Below are 12,883 nucleotides of genomic sequence, written 5' to 3'. Positions count from 1 at the left end.
TGACTCGGTGATTGCTCCTGCAGAGCTGTGCAGCGGCTGCGGCACAATAGTCGTGTGACTGTTCTCCAGCCATGATTTATGGTCACACAGCACTATCTAGGAAAGGTTTCTGAGGGTTATTGCTTCTCTTGGCCTGAGACACGCTGTGCTATTATGGGGGGGTATCTGTGCGTGTGACTGGAGGAGGTAAAAATGGAGCTTAGGCAATAGGAAAGCCTGTGGCAACTTGTCTGCAGCAGGCACGAAACCTTGTTAGATGGAGCACAACTGCCAGAGCAGTGGGACAGCCACCCTGCGGGTGTCCCGGTGTGTCTGTGCCCTTCGGGCAGCAGCAGCAGAGCATGGGAGGTGTGCTGTGTTCAGTGGCACTGGACAGCAAGGGCAGCCCTGCGGAGCGATGCTGGGCACTGCGCCATCGCCATGAGCTCCGCGGGCGCCGTTCCCTGAAGGAAAGGGCTCCCGAGGGCTGTAAGGAGCAGGGGCTGTGCCCGGCCAGCTCCACCTGCACAAAGACCCGCGGCTGTCGGCGCTGGCCGCAGCTGAAGGCTTCTCCCGTCCGTGTGCCGGGCGGGAGGCGGGTGGGCCCCGAGAGGGTGACCGGTAGTTTCCCAGGAAGGGCAGCGGCGCGTGGATCCCCGTGTATGTACCGCCGAGGGCCGCCCGTCGCCATGGAGAGAAGAACGTTGCCCGGCAGGCCGCAGGGCGGACGGCTCCCGGGCGCGGCTGCTGCGGCCACCGTGCAGCTCCTCCTGCCCCGCGGGCGGCCCCGACCCCGGCCCCGGCCCCCCGGCCCGGCCCGGCCCGGCCTGCGGCCGCATCCCCGCTCTCCCGCCGCTGCCCTTCCCCTCCGGGAGGCGCTGCTTTACCACCCTCGCCTCGCTTCCTGAGCCCGTAGTCCGTTTCCAGATCTTGTCCTTAAAGTTTGTGCATTGGCCTGGCCAATATTAGGCGTGCGTGTCCACTTCCTGTCTGAGAGTCGGGAGAGCGTTAATGCAAGGGAAAGGAGGTGGCTTTTTTTTAAGCTCTCTGTAGTATCAGTGTAAGCCTGAAGGTCACCGTGTGTCCGATGTATTTTAACAAACTAATTTTTAAATAACTTCAATTCTTCTGTTGCTATTTATTGGGATACTGGGATAATTTCGGCGTAGTTGTTGCTTTTTTAAACTGGTGAGTACACTTTTTAAAAATCTATTATAGGCTGATGTGATTTATAGTTTGATCTTGAATATCTTGAGATCTTAAAATTGTTAGAAATCCTCATTGAGGTCTGTGGCATTGTTTAATTGTAGAGCATGAGAGTTTTGAAATACTACCTCCAAGGAGAACTGTGATGTAGTAATTCCAATAACGTTAATACATTTTTCTGTTCTTGGGGTGATTTATTTTTTCCTATTATCGCAGAAGAAAGCATGGCTCCTGAGTAACAGAGTAATTAAACTTTGTTCATCACGGTGGCGTGAAACAAAGATTAGGGTGGAGCTCTCACTGGGCTGAAGTATATTCTTTACTTCACGTCAATTATTTTTCAGTTTTTACAGCAAACCTCTAGTTGCTAAATGATGCTTATTGTGTAGTGACTTCTAATTAGTAGTTTTTAAGTGAGAGTTGCTTCAAAATAGGGTTGAAAAAATTACTTGTGATTCTAAGAATTTATAATCAAACCTATCGAACATTGAAGGACACAGGACTGATTTTTTATGGCCCTGTTCTCATTTAATGAGTGTTCTGATAGTGATACTGGTTTATCAGACTTTTCCTATATCCAGAATTGACTCTTGGTCTCCTGTTTTGTCCTCATCCGTCCCTGTCAGTATTATAGTATTGTATTAGAACAGTTGTACTCTTTTCCAGCATTTAATCACAAAACTTGCATCTGTAGACTGGAATGTCTGACAAATAGTGGTCGGTTTCCCTGAAGTGGTAAGGATGCTTAACTAGGCCAGATAAAATGGCAACATCATTTTTACTGTAATAATCCTCTGAATTTTGCCACAGCTACAAATTTGTTAATTTCTCAGGACATTTCTGCTTAGCATAAATCTCTTGTCTGTACTGGCTGTCTAGTCAGTTTGGAAACACTGAAAAGGGAAAAGCTCTTTTATTTATCCTGTAAAAGCATGTCTGTGGTAAAGGCTGATATAAAGCTCCAAAACTAGAAATAATTAATTTTCTGGCAGTGCTAGTTAGAGGTGAGATCTATTCATTAGAGCTAAACCTTCTCTATAAGATGTTAGGCTGCTGAATTGTACGGGTGCTGCACAGCAGAACTCTGCAGGCGAGGGTTCTCACACTCCCTTGTAATTGGTCTATCAGCTGCTTCCTATGGGATAGATAATAGGAACCATTCAGTGGCCTGTCACTGGGATTAGGGTCTGTTCTTCTATGTACTTGAACTTGGGCTAAGCTTCTTTAAACCTCAGATGCTTTAAGCCATTTTCATGTCTCTTTTTAAAAGAATGTTTAGTGTAACTCCATGGAAAACCAGACTTGTTCTTAAGCAAGTGATAGATATCTTGATATAGTGACCTGGTTGTAGAGTTTAGACATCTTTGCTAAAGGAGTTTTTTCTGAATTTGTGTGTATGTGTGTAAATATTGTTTCTCAGAAGAAGTTGAAATTATCCCCTTTGGGCAATAGGGAGCTGAAGCAGGGTACTCTGGAAACCTGCATTATGAATTGTAGAAAAATAAGGAATGGTTTTCTGCCTTCCCATTGATTGCTAAAGTAATTTTTTTTTTTTAAATTAGTAGCAGTTCATACAGTTTGGGTGTATATGAAATATTTGGGTGTAATTAGGGTTTGGAAGTTAACATGTGAGAGCACTGCCATTGTTATTTTTCAAACTCTAAAGATAGATGTTTTTTCATTTACGTAAAAAGAAAAAAATCAATCCACCACAAAAGGAAGATAAAAAGTCAATTATGTTAATCTGAGTCTCTCAGCTAAATAAATGTGACCAATGAGTTTGAGAAGATAAGATTTTTTTGTTTGCATGTGTTTAGCCTTTTCATGGCCTTGTCTAGTTAGTTTCATTTTCCCCCCTTTCACAGTGTGGGGGCAGTTATTAATATGCTCAGTTTCCTATATTTCACAACTTTAAAATACAGGGCCTCTGTAACAGCAGCCTCTTGCTGTTGAAATCATGGGAAAACAGTCTTTGAAGGAAGTGCAGATAAGAGTGCGCGTTCCCAGGGAGGAGGGCGATAGGGCCTGCGTGAGACCTTAGCCTGCTGTCTGTCCGTGACAGAGCTGGCCCACAGCTCATCTGCAGTGGCAGGTTCTTTAACAGCAGGGCTGCCCGAGGCTCCCTGTCTGAGAAAGGCACTGGTAAAGAGACCTCCCAGACCCCACGCTCCTCCTACTTGGATGTTTTAAACTAACAGGACAACTTCCCAAACCTAAACTCTGGTATGTTACTCGACTGATTGCTGGTTAATGGCATTAGATCTTCTTGTTAAAATTGTATGTCTGCCATGTAAAATATGGGGCAAAAATGATGTTGGAGAGCACGTATGCTCTCTAGTTACGTTTTCAAAACTAAAACCTTGTGGGTACTTTCAGGTGGTTTTCATAAGCACGTGTCAGCTTTGACTTTGTGGAACTTCAGGGAATAACTGTTTGCATTACAAGTTTTTAGATTTCTAGTGTCCAGCTTTTTGGCAGTAGCTATGCCAACTCTGGAAATGTGAGTTATTGGTTAATTTCTGGTAATGAAAGACATGGAGGAATCTACCTGAAAAATTAAGAACTGGGTGGTCTTGTAGTGCCTTTTCTCTGCAGTGTCTCTTCTCTGCATAAGCTGAGAAAACATCTCGTGTTCACAGTGGCCTTCAGTGAAAATTGGTGTTTCACAGAATACTGTAGTATCATATCAATTAATTTAAAGTATATAATTATATTTATTAATTGTCTTTATGTAGATGAATCTGCCTTAAAGACTATCTTGAAAGAATTGTGGTAGCATTTTTTCATGTGTGCAGTGGCAGAAGGTTCATTATTAATTAGCCCTTTACCTTTCAGCTCCAATGGCGATTCCTCCATCGTATGTAGACCTTGGCAAACCTGCCAGAGATATCTTCAATAAAGGATATGGTAAGAAGAGTACCTTTTATAAGTGGTGTTTGAGGTGCAACAATGAATTGCCTTTTTAAGTCTGTATGGAAAACTGAATGATCAAATGCCTGTGTTTTTGGGGAGGAGGAGGGTGTGCTGTGTTTTTTATCTTTACCACCAACCAACAGATCGTGTAAGCCTTTTTGTGGGTTGTTTTGATGTGAAGGCTGTTAAGTCTTACTGCTTGAGCCACATAAATGTCAGGGGTGCACAAGTATGCAAGAATGCCAGCAGCAAGTGTAGTTTAACTTAGGAGCACTTTGTTTACTGGGCTGTCTGTGCCACAACATTTATATAGCAACTGGTTATATACCAGTCTAATGTAGCCTTTTTTGGACTAGAAAGAGGAATGGCTATTGGGGTAAAGAATCCTTACACATCTTAAAATGCTTTAATACTAGATAGCGTGGTTAAATCATTCTTTGTCACAGTGCTGTTTCTTTCTGGTCTTTGGAAATGTGAGGTTTTTTTCACTAAGACTGTTGCTTGCCTCTCTGGATAACAATGTGAATGACACTCTCATAAAACCTACTTATATTACAGTTCCATTGGTTGTGTATTTCCCAGTGACTTTGATTTTACAGTTTTTTACTTTGAGATATTTTGTCTTGGTGCAGAAAGAGGTGTTTTATGGGTTGGGATAGCTCTTTGAAGGGCGTTGACTATGATATGAAAACTGTTCCATTCCAGGAACAGAAAAGAATGTATTTTCTTTTGGAAGCATCATTTGGTAGTTAAATATACTCATGTAGAATTGAGAGACACTTCCCTACCTTGTTTTGGAGAGTCCTTCTTTACCTGCTGTGGCATCTGTAAGTTGAATGTGGCTGAAGTCACTCTATTAGCTGTTTTTATATATATGTGGGACACTGCTGAGCCTGAAAGACCAGCTTATTGAAAAATGTGCAGGGCCTTAGTTAATCATGTAACTTTGACTTCTGTTTATTAAGGCTTTGGGTTGGTGAAACTGGATGTGAAAACAAAATCTGCAAGTGGAGTGGTGAGTTTAAGTAACTTTTATTCATTATATTTTTTTTCTAGCTATGTTCTGATACTTAGTTAAAAGGGGCACATTTCAGATGCTGTTAAGTATTTTATAGGTTCTATAAATGACAAATATCTGGTGTTAAATAATTTCAGAAGCCCCTGAAGTTCTGAATGTATCAGGAATATTGCCGTGTTTAGTAATCTTTTTATAATAAAAGGGCTTATTAATTATTCCTGGCCTTACATGTGAAGGTGAACAAATAAAGGATTTTAATATACCAATTATAGTATACAGATTTTATTTCTGAAGTACCTTGTGGTACTGTTTGGAGATTTCTGGCATCTTTGTTCTCGTATGAAGTTGTTGGCATTGAATAAGCATGTTGAATCTTTGGCTCCTCTAGGTACTTAAGTGCTGCAGTAGTGTTCCATGCAAGATGTCTTATCATGCAAGCAGTGCCCCCTGTAACTTTTATCTATTTCTAGAGCAGACTTTGTGAAATACAATGGTAGATCTTTTTCTCCCCACAACTGGAGCCTGAGCACTGTAACTTACTGCTAGAAACAAGGTCTGTCCGTTATGTGCTCTGTTTTTTCTAGAAGTCTGTATGCCAACTGAAACAGAGTTTGCAAGAGCCCTATTACAGAACTAGTTGTTCTTACTGTATTTTGTTTCTTTGGAGGACTACCATTTATGCTGGTAAAACTCTGAAAAATCCAAGTCCTGATGTGAATCCTGGAGCAGTGCAAGCCATCCTTCCCAGGAGGAGAAACTGCTGACATATATGTATTACAGATGTTTTAAAGCAGAGATAAGAAGAAAATATAATAATTTGTTTCTTCTGAAGCTATTGCCCCAATGGTTACAGTGACATAGACCCTGTGCAGTAGGAATAGCACAAAGTGAGAAGTTAAAGCTGAAGGTATTTGTGTAGTTCCATCCCTTGCCAAGAAATAGACCTACTAGAATTATGCAACTGTGTGTGGTGTTGCTAGCATCATACAGATAAATGTCCTGGACGTGGTTACATTTGATCAGCCACCATTAAAGAACAGTCTCAACCATGTTTATTTTGTGTTCTTGAGGCTTTTACTGTAAGAGTGCCTAAGGACTTGCAGTTTCAAATCTCTGTTTCCTTCTGGGGAAGGTGAGTTTGAGAAGTTTGTTTGAAAATAATGTTGTGTATGGAGGAAGACAGAGATTAAAATGTTTATTTATATGTTTTAAAAAGTTGAAATAATGGACTTCTTAAATCATGAGGGCAATAATACTTCACTGGAAGGAGCTCTTTGAAAGGTATTTGCAAACCTGGCTTCCGCTTCTCATTACCTTCAGTTTTTGAATAATGGTACACAGAAACTATTCATTCTGTTCTTTGTGAGAATCTAAATAGTGAGAGACATCAGTGTTTACTTCCTTTAATAAAGAAGTGTGAGTGATACTGTTGATTTCCAAGTTACTTTCAAGAATTCCAGGTCAGATCATACCATACTATAAACTCAGCCTGTTTGCTAAGCTCCCACTTCAAACGTTATTTCTGTGTGTCATTGAACCCAGGTGCCAGGGCAATAGGAATTTTATAGGTGTTAGTAGAAGGTGTGCCTATGGCTGGTGTGAAAGGCTAGTGCATTGGGAAGACTGGGAACACTTTAAAAAACAGTTAAAACCCCAATCCAAACAAACAAACCAAACCACCCACCCCACCACCAGTTTGAAAAATGATGCCATTCTGTGATGTTTTACAGGTGCACTCTGTAAAATGTAAATACGGCACTAAATCACAAAGTACATATATGTGTGTCAAAATCACAAAATACATATGTGATTCTTGAAGAATTTTACTGGAGTTGTAATATGTGACTAATAGTGCCCTTGCCTTTTGGTTTGATTTTGAAGTTGCTCACTGGGCATCAAACTGAACCTTACATTTCAAGAATTTGTTGCTGCTTTAGAGGAGAGTCCTTTTGGTGGCTACTGTCTTACTTAGGAGTTAATTTGCCACAATGTACTTTTTGTAATAGTGGCAGTAACACTGCAGTTGAGATGGGCATTGTGGGGAGGCCTCCATGTGGGCGTGAGTCATTAATTCTTGTCTGTGCTATTCTCCCTTCTCCCCTGCAAGTCGTCTACTGAGTTTAATGTTTTTTCCACATAACATCTTAGTGCTTGCTGAAGGAAACACTGTGTAATGCTTTCAGGATCACATGTATCTTGTGTGCTTTTTAGGAATTCACAACGTCTGGTTCATCGAACACAGACACTGGAAAAGTGAATGGGAGCTTGGAGACCAAATACAAGTGGGCTGAGTATGGTCTGACTTTCACAGAAAAATGGAACACAGATAACACTCTGGGAACAGAAATTGCAATTGAAGATCAGGTAATAGATTAGAAAAATATTTATTGGTTTTGCTGCTGTGTAAGAACTGAATTTATAGCTTTATCTTATCTTCTTCCCCCTTCAATTAGCTTGCCAAAGGCTTGAAGTTGACATTTGATACAACTTTCTCACCAAATACGGGGTAAGAATTGTTAACGTTACTACCTTTCCTTACTGAGTAACAGCACCCATGGTCCATTGATCTGGTCTGTGGTATTGACAGGGCTTTTGGTATGGTTTGCTGTTGATCCAGCTTAGCAAATCCCAATGCTAAAGGCTTATGCTCTTTACCATGACATCACTGTGGGGTTAGTATTGCACATTTCACAACTTTGCTTATTTTCTGGGATAGAAGTATTGGAAGACTACAGGAAACGTGAAACTGTTGCTACATTCATCAGAAAATGCCTGCTTGCCATAGCCCTGCGTGCTCTGAATGGGCTGGCTGTACTTTTGCCTGGTCCAGGGGATGCATGTGCAAGACATTGAGCTACGTTGTGTAGAGTCACAGGGTTTGAATCTTGCAGGTCATTGAGGAATATCATGTATGCTTGTCTTAATATAACTCTTTCTCTGTTTCAGAAAGAAAAGTGGTAAAATTAAGTCAACTTACAAACGCGAATGCATAAACCTAGGCTGTGATGTTGACTTTGATTTTGCTGGGCCTGCAGTCCATGGTTCAGCTGTCTTTGGTTATGAAGGCTGGCTTGCTGGTTATCAGATGACTTTTGATAGTGCCAAATCAAAATTGACAAGAAATAATTTCTCTGTGGGTTACAAGACTGGAGACTTCCAACTGCACACTAGTGTGTAAGTACTGAAAACTTCTCCAGCTTTCCAGAAGCAGGCTTTCTTTACCTTCTAGTCAAAATACAAATGCTTGAAATATCAAGAGGTGCTTACAAGGCCATTAATGGAGTGCATTTTTCAAGAGGAAACTAAATAAATGTAAATGATACTTTATATCTCTCTTTTTCAAAACAATAAACACGTGCCACTGGTTAGCACTTGTAGCATATGTGGTACAGTTTGCCAAATACTGAAGCATGTGCAGATTGGAAGTGCAGTACTTCAGTTATGCAGAACTGATCATAATGCTTTTTCTGGCTATTCCATTATATTGAATCAGATTACAATTTAAGGGCAGTAGATTTGTTGGAGGTAGTAATTAGTTTTGCATTAATGCTGTAGTAGTTCCTAGAGCAAGATTAGAGCATTGCTTCTGGACTTCTTATGGAGGTTCATCTTGCTTGTCAGGGATTAAGAATGCATGAAACAGTGTAAACAAGTGTAAGGCGTCTTTCTGCAGACTTTCTGCCTTTAGATCTTACTGCAATCTGATCAAAACTTACTGAAAAACACAATGTTTTCAATCTAAGTTAATAAAATTGGTGGAGTTGTAGTGTGTTTAGACAGTTAGAAGTTTGCTTTTGAAGGGAAAGCATGGGGATTGTATCTCTCTGAATTCATGGAAATTGAGGAATATAGGAGAAAACTAAAATACTTCAGAGTCTGGACTGTAAGAATTCCATTTCAGTTTACTAATGTAAAACAAGGTGGCAGATTTTTGAAAGGTCATTCAGTGCTCTAGGAATTTCACTTACTCAATAATCAGAAATTCAGAAGGCCCATTTTGTAACCATTAACACATATTGGTCTGTTTTGTAAGGATGTGATCTAGAATTTTTTTCAAGGACTTTGTTTGGCAGTTAACATGAGAATTAGCTGTAGCATTCCGAAATACCTTTTTATTTGCATTAATTACTGCCGTTTAATTTTGCTGTGAAGCCTTTGTTCATCTTTCTCTTTTCAAAAAATGTGAAACAACTCAAACTTTTGAAATTCTTATTTGAATAAACATCTGAAGTAGTAAAAAAAAGGGACTAAAAAAAAGGAGTGGATTATGCAAAAACAGGAAGCTAACTTTTATTTTAATTTGTGCAGCAATGATGGTTCCGAATTTGGTGGGTCAATTTACCAAAAAGTGAGTGACAATCTTGAAACTGCTATAAACCTGTCTTGGACATCAGGTAGCAACAGCACTCGCTTTGGCTTTGCAGCTAAATACAAGTTGGATTCCACTGCTTCTCTTTCAGTAAGTATGGCTGTAACCTGAAGGGTTGTGCAAAGTACAGTCTGTTTTCAGTTGCTGTGAATCCCTGTGTTAATAGTGCAAAATAGGCTGGGAGGCCTTGTAGGAATTACAGTCCAGGCAATTATAATTAAACCAGCAGTATTTAAATTCTGTCATGTTGCTTACAGCAAAGTCTCATAGAATCTGACTGTCAAATGTGCTTATGTTGGAGATCCTGCTGTATTTATAAAAAGAAAAACACAATTTAAAAAAGTGTTTGTGTCTGGTTCTGTAAGTTTATAGAATTTTTTGTAAACCAGTTTTTGGGGAGCTCTGTCAATTCTCATTGTAAGAACTCTGGCAATACTGGGTAAAAGTTGATAAGCAGCAAAGTTTCCTGTATGTTACAAAGTTGGAATCATTATGTTGAGGAAATGATGTAAAGTGAGATAAATAATTTTGTACATATTGTTCATGATTATATTTCAAAATGTTTGCTGCGTGATGGACAATATACTAATTCCTGTGTAATATGAACATGGAGGAGTCCTCTGATGTGGGATCTTTTAGGAGACTGATGATACATGGTAAATGTCTCTGGCCTTCTGAAAAAGGGGAAGTGGGGAAATTCACCTCTGAAACCGTGTTTCAGTAACAGTTCTTCCTGCCCTTACATTCCCTCTGCTCTTACATGTTACGGCTTCAAAATATGTTACTGCTTCAGCTGTAAGTTGAAGGACGAGGGCATAGCTGGAAGAAGAGAATTCAGGAAACACAGGCATACTGAAAGAACAGATAACATTTGGTTAAGCTGATAACGGCAGTGTTGCTGTAGTTATTGTAGATTCTAAATGGTAACAAATAACAAATCAGTTTCAGCATTTCAGTTGCCTTTTTTTTTTTTTTTTAGGGAAAGGTGAACAATTCTAGTCTAATTGGAGTGGGTTATACCCAGACCCTGAGGCCAGGTAAGAGCTATCATGTGAATTGTATCACATATGTATCTTCTATGCATCCTAAAGAAAATAATTGAGTTCTGCATTTATATGCAATTTTTTTCCTTCAGAATATTTTTTTCTTTGAAGGCCAAGTAGATGTTTTACAGTAGCTTCAATCATGCATCAAACCTTTATCTAAGCAAGACAAACTCTATTTTATCTAATGGTATTAATATAATATATTCTTCACTGATCTGTGTGGGAGTGGACTGTATTATGTTTGACAGCTTAGCTTTAGGCTAGGCAAAGCATGTCTTCTTTTTTCAGACTGCTTTGTCCAGTCATACTATGTTGAATGATAGCAGGTCTTCAAATTATGATTGTCAAAACTCCACACTTCCTGCTCTTCATATTCAGTAAAGAAAACCTCCAGGCCTTAACTTGTTCTGCTTAAGTATGAAAGCACCTGTTAAGGCTGTATTACCATTGGTTAGTTCCCTGTTTGAAAAATCTAGTTTCATTCCATCCCTTTATAGGTAGGAGTGTCTGTCTATGCACAGATTTCCTCCTTTGCATGTCTTAATGCAGGAAAGGAGAACTCTTGCGTATTTAGCAATTAGAGACTTTGTATATTGACATTATAACTGTTTACAAAAATCTTATGGCTTTCTTCACATGACTAACTTTCAGTAGATTTCATGGGTAAATGTATTCCCCTCTAAAAATCTTTAGAGGAAAGTAATTGTATAAAAACAGAGCTACAACTGGGACTTGTGATGGCAGAGGTTAAGTTGCATGAAATCTACTGTGTTGTAAACATGCTTCTTAAATATCTTACAGGTGTGAAGCTTACACTGTCCGCCCTGATAGATGGAAAGAACATCAATGCTGGTGGCCATAAACTTGGTCTTGGCCTGGAACTGGAGGCTTAAAAAGGTGAAGAAACTGCTGCAGAGAAGGGATATCAGAAGAATTTGGCCTTAAAATGTATTTCCAATGTGACCAGCAGGCTTTTTTCCAGAAAGGATGACCTAGAACAAGAGCTGTATTTGAAGTATTTAGACAGTTACTTGTTAGCTGGTTTCTAGTTAAATTGGTTACCCATCTAGTTAAAATTCTGCATTAGTGCAGTCACTTAAACATTATTTAAATGTATTTAACTGTTTAATGCGCTACCCACAAATAATGAAATAGACATTTATGAAAACTGTACAATTGTGTGCATGTTTGTTTTTATGTTCCTTTTAACATTCGATATTGCCATTGAATGAAAAATGGATCACTGGATGTTTTGAAATGAGGTCAACAATTTTGTTGAATGACCTGAACTAGAAATACATTTGGTATCCCAAGACAAATTATGAATAAAACAAGTACACACACATACTTGTGCCTCAGATATTTTAAGAGTGAAGATACGAGGGTAGTGCTCAGTTAAGTTTTAACTTTAAGTAATCCAAGAAGTAGTGCTCTGTACCTTTGTGCAATTAAGGACCCTCACCCATGACAATACTGAATATAGGTGAACAGTTGGATTCCTCAAGCAAATTGAATGTGCTTTTCTGTCAGGTAAGGTTTGTCACGACACAATGGTTTATTCCCCCTGTGATCCACGAGCAAGATGTACTGTGTTCCTAGTTGGCCTTCTGATGCAAAAAGTGCAGATCGGTGTACTCGGCACACTGAGACATTTAGAAATGTTCCTTGAAGAACCTCACCACAAACACACCTTTTGCTTATATTTGTATGAAGTGAGATGTATCTCTGCAATGGAATGTAACAGTGTAATGGTATAACAGCCTGCTTATCCCAACTGCTGTGAGAGGTTTCTGCTTAAAATGACTGAAATAAAGACAATTTTAAATGGACACAGAGGAAAATGCATCTGATCTTGCTTTCCCTTACTAATAAATCTTGGCAGATACCCATTTTAAGTCCAGAAACTTGTAGAATAATGGGAAAACTCTCACGTTTTTCCAGAATAGTAATAAGAGAATATAAGCATGAGGGATATTTAGTCTATGGACCTAACATCCCTGAAGGTCGAACTAGCTGTCAATGCTTTTAATGTGTAATATGTTAAATACATGTAGTTGCACTGCTTACATTTAAGAGTTGGAATTTACTGAGTTTGTGGGAGTGCCTCGAGCCTACTTAAGACACTCATAGCTGAGAAGGGTGTCTTGATACTTCGTCTTGCAGTCAGTGGTTCACAGCAGCTCCCTTCATAGTGCAGGTGGCTGGCCCATGATGAGGAAACTCTCTGCTTTGAAAGCATTACCAGTTGATATTGGATTAAAATTAATGTCCATAAAAGTATCAGTGATTTGCTCGAGGTCTTGTTCCATTCTGTATTGTTGCCCTCAGACTGAAATTCTCACATGAAGCACT

At 39.6% G+C, this 12,883-nt stretch overlaps 1 protein-coding gene across 1 annotated transcript; it reads left to right on the top strand.

The window, feature by feature from the left end:
* The first annotated feature begins 326 nt into the window (after positions 1-326).
* VDAC2 (voltage dependent anion channel 2) lies at positions 327-12,360 on the top strand. Its single transcript, XM_041404713.1, has 9 exons — positions 327-348; positions 4,021-4,092; positions 5,064-5,113; positions 7,328-7,480; positions 7,570-7,622; positions 8,063-8,290; positions 9,425-9,575; positions 10,465-10,522; positions 11,333-12,360. The coding sequence occupies exons 1-9, from the start codon at positions 342-344 to the stop codon at positions 11,422-11,424; spliced, it is 864 nt and encodes a 287-aa protein (XP_041260647.1). The 5' UTR covers positions 327-341; the 3' UTR covers positions 11,425-12,360.
* The last annotated feature ends 523 nt before the right edge of the window (positions 12,361-12,883 follow it).

Source organism: Onychostruthus taczanowskii, unplaced genomic scaffold (assembly GCF_017590055.1).
Source record: "Onychostruthus taczanowskii isolate IOZ18803 unplaced genomic scaffold, ASM1759005v1 scaffold22, whole genome shotgun sequence".
Lineage (NCBI taxonomy): Eukaryota > Metazoa > Chordata > Aves > Passeriformes > Passeridae > Onychostruthus > Onychostruthus taczanowskii.
The sequence above is the reverse complement of the archived record's forward strand: the minus strand, read 5'-3'. Positions and strand labels throughout refer to the sequence as shown.